Source organism: Alosa sapidissima, chromosome 21, assembly GCF_018492685.1.
Source record: "Alosa sapidissima isolate fAloSap1 chromosome 21, fAloSap1.pri, whole genome shotgun sequence".
Classification (NCBI taxonomy): Eukaryota; Metazoa; Chordata; class Actinopteri; order Clupeiformes; family Clupeidae; genus Alosa; species Alosa sapidissima.
The window spans coordinates 10,854,374-10,866,052 of NC_055977.1; the positions used below are offsets into that span (position 1 = coordinate 10,854,374).

The window sequence follows — 11,679 nt, forward strand, 5'->3', positions numbered from 1 at the left end:
TTTTGAGAATTTTATTGAATTAGACATATTTTATTGATAAATGTTTTGTCTTCTTTGTTGATGTGGTTTACCAGACAATGCAATTCTCTGTATGATGTCAAGACCAGTGAGGAGCAGGTAAAGGGAGAGTGCATAGCCCCCACTGACTTGATAAAGCATGAGTGCTACCACAAACTCCCCCTTCACAGCCCATCATTGGGCATGTTTGCTCAATTTGAGATCTGCTCTTTGGGAACCTGGATCTAGACAGTGATACTTACCGACTGGATCTTTCCAACATCCACTTTTTTGTCTTATAGACCCTTTCAAGAGAGTTCCATTATCAGCATCATAGTTGGCCCCACAAGGCTTCCGTTTTAACATTCCATATGTTATCTTAATGCAGAGGAAGTAGATTGGGAACCAAATAGAACGTTTAAGCATTATTTTTGTTTTTATTGTTGAAAGGGTCTATACAGTATATGCCAATATGGTTCTCAGATTAGCAAGACTATATTTAGTCTTATAGTAACCTCTTGCCTTGTTCTCACTTATACTTTATCCACAGCATGGAATTAAAGATTTTCACTTTGGAGGATTAAAAATAATCTAGGGTTATCACTGGTTCCTGCACAAGGTCTCTGCATGCAGTCCCAGAACTGAGATGACGCAACTGTTTAAATTAAACATTCAAATGCAAGTAGGGATGGGCAATATATTGCGTTATTGGGATTAAATCAAGTTTCTGTTATGTTGTGAAAAGTGACTAAATCGTAAAATCATGATCAGTGCTTCTTCTGCTGTCATGCAACTGAAGCTGGCACTCCTCTGGAGTTACCAGGGTTACTGCACTGAAAACATAGTCTCCTTTGCAGAGTATAGTCTCCTTTGTGTCCTAATACTGTAAAGTGCCATTAGGATAAAGATTGCACATCAAGAAGATGAATAATCAGGGGAGCTGTGGTGCAGGTGGTATCATCCTGATACAGGTCCAAGTGCCCATGGGAACCCCAGTTTAACATCCCGATACAGGTCCAAGTGCCCATGGGAACCCCAGTTTAACATCCCGATACAGGTCCAAGTGCCCATGGGAACCTCAGTTTAACATCCCGATACAGGTCCAAGTGCCCATGGGAACCCCAGTTTAACATCCCGATACAGGTCCAAGTGCCCATGGGAACCCCAGTTTAACATCCCGATACAGGTCCAAGTGCCCATGGGGACCCCAGTTTGTTTTCAGGTGGTGGTCATTTCCTAAGCTTTCTCTCTCCCACTTGTTTCCTCTCACTCTCAACTGTCCTAACTGCATTAAGGCAAAAAGTCCCAAATATATACTATATATACTAAATATATATACTTAAAAGACACACAATTGATGGGTTTTTACCTAGGCTGACACACATAGGATAGGCATACTACTGTATCTAAAATGTAAATTGTAGCCTACAGTAATTCTTGCACTCTCCTCATTGGTTGTTTTATTTTGCACGTCATCCCAATATGTCATTCATTCTTCCTGTTGTTTGACTCTGTTGTTGCAAATCCTGTTCTATAAATATTATGGAACTGAGCTATTTTGAATAATCAGGTAAATTGGTGAGTCAGTCAAGAAATCTATAATAAAAAAAAAATGGCTCCTTTTGTATGTTCCTCATAAAATGTCTATGTAAAGATTTTGCAATACAGTCGAAATGAATACTGAAACCATCTTTATGATGTTTTTTTTTTTCAAATATCAACAATTTCATAAAGATAAAGACTCGACTTTTCAGGACTTTTAAGACTAAACATGTTTGGGATATCCAACTCCAGGATATTGGCATTTAAATACAGTATTATGCTGTTTTTACACAATCCTTCTCTACTTCTTCTCACTGGACAAAAGCATCTGCTAAAAATCTTAAGTTTATGTGTGGTGATATCCTTGCCTGTACAATTGAACAATACACAGTTAAGGTACGGGGCAGCCGTGGCCTACTGGTTAGCACTTGTAACCGGAGGGTTGCCGGTTCAAACCCCGACCAGTAGGCACGGCTGAAGTGCCCTTGAGCAAGGCACCTAACCCCTCACTGCTCCCCGAGCGCCGCTGTTGATGCAGGCAGCTCACTGTGCCGGGATTAGTGTGTGCTTCACCTCACTGTGTGTACACTGTGTGCTGTGTGTGTTTCACGGATTGGGATAAATGCAGAGACCAAATTTCCCTCACGGGATCAAAAGAGTATATATACTTATACTAAGGTGGGAGAAAATTTGATACAGTGTAGCCAGGTGTCTCAGCATGTATTTATTTGCACCAATTTGACTTTCGTGCATGTGATTACTTTGACAACATTGCATTACTTTGGTCTTCTCTTGCCTCACAGTGAAATTTGAAAAAGAAAGTCAGAGCCTAGAATGGTTTACTGCACCAGATATACAAATCATAATATATGGGAGAACGAAATCTAAATTCTGTTTCACAAAATCAAATTGCAAGTCTTGTAATCATCACCTCTGTGGCAATTCCCAACCCTAATGGATACAGTACCTTCTCTTTGTTATAGTTTGCTCCTTATTCATTGTTAGAGGGTGCACTGCATAGCTATTTTAAGAGAACAGCTGAAATACATGGTTAGGAATGGAGTTCAGGCCATTTATAATTAGGTCTATGGTATCTTCCCTGTTTCATTTGCCATTGTTTTTGTCTAACATGTAGAGTGCTGTAGAGTGATTCTAAGGTTATGATGGCGTGCAGTGATAAACTGGTTTGAGTGTGCAACAAAGGATTAGCCTTTGGGAATGGTTTTGAATAACAGCTTACAATCCATAACAAACCAAATACTTTTGAAGCTACTCGGATCAACATTTGTTTTTCTGCTGTAGGTGTTACTACGGTGCTCACCATGACAACTATCAACACCCACCTGCGGGAGACACTTCCAAAGATCCCATATGTGAAAGCCATCGATGTCTACCTCATGGGCTGCTTTGTCTTTGTATTCCTGGCACTTCTTGAGTACGCTTTTGTGAATTATGTCTTCTTTGGCCGGGGTCCTCAGACACAGAAGAAGATCCATGAGCGGTTCAATAAAGCCAACAATGAGCGTCCACGCTACGAGGAGAAGCGCATGAGAGACCAGGTATGTACAGTAGCAGGAATGTCTTTCTATCTCTGTTGAAAATGTCTGGACTGGACAGTATAAATTCCACTTATGACTTTTTTAATGTTTTTTAAAAATTGAGATATAGCATTTTTTGGAACCAAACTCTTCAAATACTCAGCAGCTGTAGGGGGAGCTCAGTAGCAAAACAATCCATTTGAAATGTGCTGCATTCAGCCTGACAAAATGTAACATTTTCTTTAAAAAGAAACAGTGATGTTGTGCATGTGTTGATTTTTTTCCAACTTCTTATTTGTATATTGCATTTGTGGAGGACATATTTGGCTTTATTGTGTACACACTTTCTTTTTACTAAAGCAAACCCAAAATCAAGAGTGATGTGAAGTGCTGAAATGTACTAGACACTAAAAGGCAACTAGCAGAGAACCAAAGAACTTTACCATCATTGATTGATCCATTGCTTGCTGTTTGAGAGCGCAACTGAGGACAGTCGAGGGATTGATGCCAAAATAAAGTCTGATTCTGAGACAGTGATAAATTGGTGATGTCTTAAAGGAGAACTCCAGCCGATTACAAAACAAAACAAAACAAAGAAAAAAATCAGGCGGCAACAAAGCTATGCTATGGGGGCAGACTGTGACTGTGCCTCTACAGACTCAAAATGTCACTATAAATGCTGTGCAACATAAACAGGATCCTTACGAGACACTACTATGTGTGTTCATCTCAATTATTGTGTGGCTGCGCTCGCCACTATACTGTTATCGGACAGAATTCTCCACTTAACACACAAATTCAATCTGTTCACAAGCCATTATTAATAGTACAGGGAGTCGATCTCAAAAGATTTTATTTGAGAAAAAATGGTTTGTCTGCACAAAATGGTTTTACCTAAGTCTGCACATAGACTTGTTGAAATGGCAGCTTGTTGTCATGAGAAGTTAAAAAGTATTCAAATATTCAAACTGTCCTGCTTAACAAACATAGACGTGAAACTAAAGTACTAAAGATGGACGAATTATGAGTGACTGGGCCCCTTGGCACAAACGTGAAAAGGCCCCCAGATAGTTAGTAACCCTGCTAAGCTATGGGGGCCTGGGGCCAAGTTTACTTACCATTCTATAGTCTATAAAAACCCTACTTATGTCCGGTTTTCATCTTCCGTCCATTCTGTTTACATAATCAAAATCCTTATAGGCAAGTCTGACATAATAACTTAGTGCAGTCTCACCAGGCTATTTTCCCGGCATTTAGTCTTTTTTCAGGCAACACTGGTAAATGCCGGCTAACAGAAACAGAATCCCTGCATACACATTTTTCTACATTTACATGTTTATATACTAGTGCTGGGTGATATGACCTTGATGAAGCCGATGAGGGGTTTTAAATGTTAGTTGCAATACATTCAGTTAAGCCCTATCTTGTACTGTAACTGCACAGGAAAATCAAAAATGTTCAGGATTGCATTCCTAGTTTCCACACATGCCCTAGATTCCAGATGTCCAGAAGTAGTTTCGGTGTTGTGACAATCAAATTCAGAACTCAGTCTATACCCTATTGCTTATTTGGCCATCATTTATATGCTCCTGCAGTATAAATGTATTCATCCATAAAGGCAAATTGTATTAATAGTTGCATATGCTGGCAGACTGCTGGCCGTCAGATATGTTTTCATGTTCATACATTGATTTATTTTTATAAACAAGTGAGGACAATGTGCTTGACTGTCTCGTTTTTAATGGTTTTAATGTTCTCCTGAATTTGTCTCTTCTCAAAGGATTCTATTTCAGCACCATTTCAATCCAACACCCTCAGGTCATACGCACAGCGGAGAAATCTCTATATTGAGGAGCAAAGAAAAGTTGGGGTATGTACTCGAAGGACTTATAGCTGGGCTATAAATCACTGTATGGTTTGTTGTTCAATGCTACACATTTATGTTAACCGTTTCACATAAAAAAATATCTTTTTGAAGATGTACTGTTACTGTACTATTAATGTAAAGGTTTATGATTGAACAAGATATTACTAATGAGATGAAAATATTTCTAGGTTTGTTTGGTGTGTTTGATCATGCAAAACATGAATTTTAGTCTTAGATTGTAAGTGTTTTTTGCCCCTTTCCTCAAAGGTTGACGCATATGGAAATATTCTTCTCACCACTCTTGATATGAACAACGAGGTGATGCCATCAGATGTAGGGAGTAATGTAGGCGACTCCCGCAACTCTGTCATGTCCTTCGAGAGTACTGGTGTGCAGTTTCGCAAGCCCATGGCATCCAGGGATGGCTACAGTCACCATTCACTGGATCGTACAGCCATGCGGAGCCGAGCTAATTGTCGACTACGCAGGCGCTCATCGAAGCTGAAGCTCAAAATTCCAAACCTGGCGGATGTCAGCACGATTGATAAGTGGTCCCGGGTAATATTTCCCATCACCTTTGGATTCTTCAACCTAATCTACTGGTTGTACTATGTGAATTGATATGCATCCCAGGAAACATGGGTGATATTTTGAGAGCACATTTAATTGGGTTTGATACAATTTGAAAAATGTGTATACACATAAAACATTGATACATATGTATATGCATATTTCTATATATTTATATATATATATTTACACACATTTGTGTGTCAAAAAGACTTGTGTAAAACTACTATTAATATAACGACTTGAATGTTTAAGAATAATTATGAAAAAAAAAAAAAAACATTTTGAGTGTTTGTTTTTTTTATTTCTGGGATGAAGCTGAAAAAAGATACAATCCCTTTCAGGAGCCTGAGAACTTTTGACTGCATGGTATTTTTGCTAAAAGAAAAGAAAGATCTTGAGAAAAATATTTGAAACAAACAAAAAGGACATATTGGAGAGTATCGCTGGCTTTTATTAATGTTCACAGTAATCTGCAGTCCTGACTGTGGCTCATGAAATCAAAAAAAGAAGAAAAAAATGTTTTTTTGCAGAATCTTTTCCCCCGTCCTTTCAATAGTCAAGTCAGACCTCAAGCCCTCAGCCAATCCCATTTCCTATGGAAAAGACATGGAGCTCTACATCTATTTTCCCCCACTCTGTACAGCTAACGACATATGGTTTACGTATTGTTTGCTATGACGTTTGTTTGGTTGGTAGCTTTTTTTTCAAAGACTTATAATTTGGTCCAAAATGTCCTTGCAATTAAAAAGTGACATAGACTAACATTGAGCAAGTCTGGTTACGCCAAGCCTGTTGATGAAACGTTTCCTTTATTTTTCCGTTATTTATTTTCTTCATATTTAGTTTTTGATTTTTGAAAATTTCATGGACCAGTGCCTCTGGCTGTATTTGAGTACGCTATCATGAACCGTTAATGTTTGTGCTAAGAATAGTGTCATGGAAACCTTCAGTAGCATTAATGAGACCTTAAATGTCTTATTCGTTTAAACCTATTTGTTACAAAAACCATACACAGCTTAGTTTTCTGTAATTCAGTATCCTTTTTGGTATCATGATTGGCACCAGTATTGCCGTGATCTGCACTGGAGCCTGAAACTATCGACCTGATGCAGTATCGTCTATTATAGTATTGTCTGTTTTTATTTATGTGATTGGAACGTTCAGGGAAGTTTACTTGGTATTTAGGACGGCAGTGGAAGAACGATTTTCTTGGACCTTTGGCCAGAAATTCTGAAATCAACATGAATAAGGTATATCAAAATATATTGCAGTTCAAAACAGGGAATACAAATGCTGTTTTTATGTGACACTCTTAACATACTTTCATACCTTAAGAATGTTAGGTGGTGTTAGAGTCCCTGTTAAATGTGCCTGAAACTGAAATGGAACTGAGAGGTGTCCTTACTTTGTCTTTCAGTAGGTTCAGAAAGAGATAGTGGTAGGTCACTTAACTTTGCCCTCTGACACCCTCTCACACACAAGAATGAGCAACACACCCATTCCCCTGATGTCACTGCTCTGTGGATAGTGTCCCAAAAAAGTGACAGCAGAATAATCAGGAAGCTAGATTTTACCTGGCAAAAGAAGGCATACAATATAAGCCATGAACTAAGTACCAAAAAGCCTACAATACATGTTTGATGTGGTGCCTGTTGTGTTGTATTTTGTTCTCAGCCTCAACCGTACTTTGTAACTCACCAGTAATTGGCACCTGACCACTTTTATCTTCAATTCATCTGACTGCTGCTGTTTCATGAAAGAGATAATCTCAGCATCTATGACAGCCCCCATCTGAGTGGCTTTTTTTTTATTTCTTGTAGCCTGCTTCATAGAGCAGTGCCATGAGAGAACTATCTTATAATATCTGGGCAGAATATGAGATTGTTAGCCACTGAAAGTGTAAGTAGGAACTTTCAGAGGACAAGGTATGGAGCTCTTGAGCACCGCTATATCACGCCAAACCAAGTGCCAAGCGAATCTCAGGTCTCACTCCCCTAGTCTCATGTGTGTTAATGGGCTCTTGGGCCCAGCATTGCTACACCCATGTGCTAACTAATGCTTTTTTTCAGTATTTTGTCCGTCTAATTTTTAGTCTCTGTGAGCTGTGGATTTTACACAATCAAGAGTTAAGTAAGGATTAGAGTATTAGCAACTTTAGAACTACTTATTGTTGCTAGCATTGTAAAAAGAAAACTAACATGAACTGAAAAGTTATTATTTTCAGCAAAATTATGTTTCATATTGCAACATTATTGAAGAAAGATATTGAAGGTGCCGTTTGTAGGATTTAGGGTGATCTATTAACTGAAAATGGAATGTAATATTTCTAATTATGTTTTCATTTGTCTATAATTATCACTTATATGTAACTATGAAACATTGTTTTCTCTTTAGCTAAGGATTATCACTTCACATCTACATAGGGAGCAGGTCTTCTTTCACAGAGTTTGCCATGTTGTGCCACCATGTTTTCTGCGGTAGCACAGATTAGGCAAACTAAAACGCTGGCACTAGAGAGGGCGTTGGGCTTTTATGGCACCTGATAGCCATGGCACTGTCGCTTCTCCTATTTGAAAAAGGAGAGGTATTTAGTCGGTTGCAATCTGCAACCTTACTGCTAGATGGCACTAAATCCTACGTACTGCACCTTTAAGATGAAACAAAATGAGTGACCTCATGGGAATTGATCATTCAACCTTCGTCAAATCAATATATAAAGTATGTTTCCATGTGTGGGAGATTTTTATATAATTTATCAAGCATCTTATGCTTCTTTTTAAGCTTCTTTCTTTTGGAGAAGATAAACCAGTATGGAACTGTGTTAATAAGTGTGACTGCTGTCCACTCTCTTGGTCATATAAATGAATACCCTTCATATATACATGGCCACACCCATCCATGTAGCAGAATACTGATGACTGTGTATTGAAATAATGAACGGGATAGATGTGCAACCTCTAGTTGAGACTGAACACACATATGACTTAAGTGGTTGTGTCCTCCAACTAACACAACTTCCTGTCAAGGATTGAGCTGACCATTAAACCTGTAATTAATTACACCCGTAGGGACTTAATAGACATACAAGCTTTTATTGAAATCGGACATACTGTGACATTTGGAACACTTGTGCAGCAAAAATTTGCCTAGCGATCTTTCCTCATCACTCTGTGTTTCAAAAATCTTGTAACAACTGCAGAGTGTATCTAGAGGTGTGCACCTTATATCAAGTAAGTTTTATCAAGGAAATCAGAGAGTTGGTTATAATAAAGAAGTGAATGTTGTAGTCTTAAGGAACTTTTATACTGGATGAGACCCACAAAAATTACATTTCAGTGTTGTCATTGGTATTAATGTACGTTTGTCGAGTTGAAGGTAATTTGGTACAAAGTTGTGAAAACATCTCCTAATGGTCCTAAACATGAAAGTAGCCTTGCAGATAAGATCTGGGGACCATAACTGTGAAGACATAAAACGTGTAAAGGAAGATAAAGATAAGATGCACATCCACAAAATATGCTTTTACAAATTTGGCTATTGAACAACTGATTTAGAGCAGTTTTGTTTGGGTGTTCACTGTATATTAACTGTAAAGCCCAACATTCATGGAATTCTTCATTGTCCTGTCAAATTCAGCTTTTGATTGTCATCATAAGCAAAATAATTAGTCACTGGGGATACTAATGACAGTCAACTCATTTTTTCTGTCTGTCTTTAAGTTAATATTTTACATAATTATTTATTAATTACTTAATTAGGATTGCTGGATGATGTCTGGCACAAGGTTCATTTGGTTCTTTCATGAAAATCCTATCCATCCATGTTATCTGATGAGTGTAGCCTATCGTGGCTACAGAGTGGCGAAATAGTGAGGTGGAATCATTGTGACCATTTAGCTTTAGTCAGTCAAGTTCATGTGGCCATTAGTCTGCAACTAAATCGTTTCAGAGAATGCCCAACTTCGCGATGCATACAGTATGTGTGCCACTCAACCATTGCCACCCAAGATGATTAGTTAAAGTTAGAATAAACAACAACCCATTTGGCTTGGTTTATTGATGCTAAGAACGGCCACTGTGTCCTACACAACTTGAACTATGTCATCTTTGTAGATTAGATCCATTACTTCACTCTCCCATCCCTTTGTTAAAATCAGTTTACAGGAATTTTGTGATGTTGTGAATAGAAAGATAAAGACCTCTGATCCAGTACACCCTGACCCATTGACAAGATAAAGTCTTGTAACAGAAACTCATGTATACTCAAATAGAGGCTATGTGAAACTCAGATGTCCCAATGGTTAACAAAGTATTACTACCGGTATGTGCTTTTGGACTGTCAGGATTCTTTGGAGTTAGATAGCAGGAATATCTGCAGTAACGTTAGTCTTTGGTAGCACAAGAATAGAAGGGTTTAAATTCTGTTTCATGTCATTTCCTACCCAAAACAGACAAGGGAAGCCATGATAGCATCATCTTTATTGTCTTGATGGAGGCCAGACTAGTGGACAGGCCATTACAAAAAAGACTAGCAACACTAGTGGACGGGCCATTACAAAAAAAAAATATTGTATTTCCATACATCCCTTGTTTTTGTGGTTCTTTGGGTTGAATTTTGATGAACAATTTTACTATAGCTGGCCATTTTGTCGGTATCATTAATATTTCTATTTATGTACGTGAAGATAGGTGGATAAATATGTACCGAGTTGTTTATTTGTTTGTTTTTGCTCTGTTTGGGAAGGGGCAAAGCTGTGGTCTTTTAATGGGAATTCAAGCTCGCAGTCAGTAGAACCATCTCTCTTCTCTGTCCTCTCACATATGAATTTACATTCATATGTCATATGTCAACACTGTGCAAAATTAACTACCTGCATAACTTGTTTCATGATGCAAGAGGTTTTGTTTACATTTAACTGTGTTTCTCCTTGACAGCATTCGTTTTATGATGTGGGAGTAGGAAGTGAAAAATGTGTTGAATGATTGATTTCAATGTGAATTTTCTTGCCTTTTGTGTATATGTGTAATTACATGTGTATTGTACTGTAAATATATATCTTTCACTTATATTTCTTACTGCATGAACCAAACAAAACAGTTTGTAATAGCAGCTAGAATCACTGATAATGGCATGAACAGCTTTTGCAGCACCAGAATCCTTCAGAAAACAAAACCTATGAAAAAAGGGCGAGTGGCTAAAGTTAAGATATTGGTTTTGTTTTGCATGCCTTCATGAAAAGGTTTATTTTGATATTTTTCTATCTTGAACCTCTGTATCACCTGACATCAGTTTGAAGATGAGACAAATGGATAACCGTTTCTTCTCAATGTAGGCATCATGGACAGACATAAAAAAAAAATAAGCATTACAGTGAGAAAAATATGAGAAAAGAAAAGCAATGAATCCCATTTGTCATGGAAATGACAAGCGTGTGGAAATATTGTGGTTCACTAACCCTTCCGCAAGGTGTAGCATAGAGATAACATCAGTCTTAATGAAGACTATGGGTTAAACTGTTGGTCATTGATATACATGTTTTACATTGGTATTGGTATGTCAGGATGTAGATTACTTTTCATGTGAAAGAACAAGTGGAAGTGGACAAGTGGAAACCTAGGTCCAAGTGAAGTAAAAGTGATTTATTGTAAAAGAATACAGAAGAAAACTTGTCTCAGTGAAGTAGTTGACTTTCCTAAGTAATACAAAAGGAAACCTATTTCTCAGTGAGGTTGAGATCAATTGAAGACAGACAAAGGATCTTTACTTTCACTTAACAAGGCAAGTCAATGTACATGTAAGGGAAAAAGAACTGAACATTCAATCACTGAGTATGGTTTTTATTTCACTTCTAGTTGCCTGTATTCCTTGTATTATTTTAGTAATTGTAACTTCTGTTGTTTTTCCATCAAAATGACATATATTTATATTTACAGTAAACCATGCCCTAAAAGTAATATTTATCTTTTTTTCTACTGTGAAATTTGTTTTCATCAGGTTTTTTCATTTGTGCTTGTTATATTCTTTTTGATATAATGTGGTTTTCGGTTTAATTTGTCTTTATAAATTCAAACATTTGTAAAGTACAAGGTTGTATTTTTGTCAGTGCCAATTAATGTAAGAGTGTCAATCAGTTTTTCTATGTGTTTGAGCAAAATGTTTTTT

General features: G+C 37.6%; 1 protein-coding gene across 6 annotated transcripts in view; it reads left to right on the forward strand.

Annotated features, from left to right (window-relative positions):
• The window catches only part of gabrb4 (gamma-aminobutyric acid type A receptor subunit beta4), a 51,527-nt gene extending 40,662 nt beyond the window's left edge, over positions 1-10,865 (forward strand). For all 6 annotated transcript variants that reach the window (XM_042077184.1, XM_042077179.1, XM_042077180.1 and 3 more), the window contains 3 exons: positions 2,842-3,098; positions 4,858-4,947; positions 5,212-10,865. In XM_042077184.1, the coding sequence (XP_041933118.1) occupies positions 2,842-3,098; positions 4,858-4,947; positions 5,212-5,565 (701 nt within the window). In that variant the 3' untranslated portion in view covers positions 5,566-10,865. The remainder of the gene's footprint in view (positions 1-2,841; positions 3,099-4,857; positions 4,948-5,211) is intronic.
• The last annotated feature ends 814 nt before the right edge of the window (positions 10,866-11,679 follow it).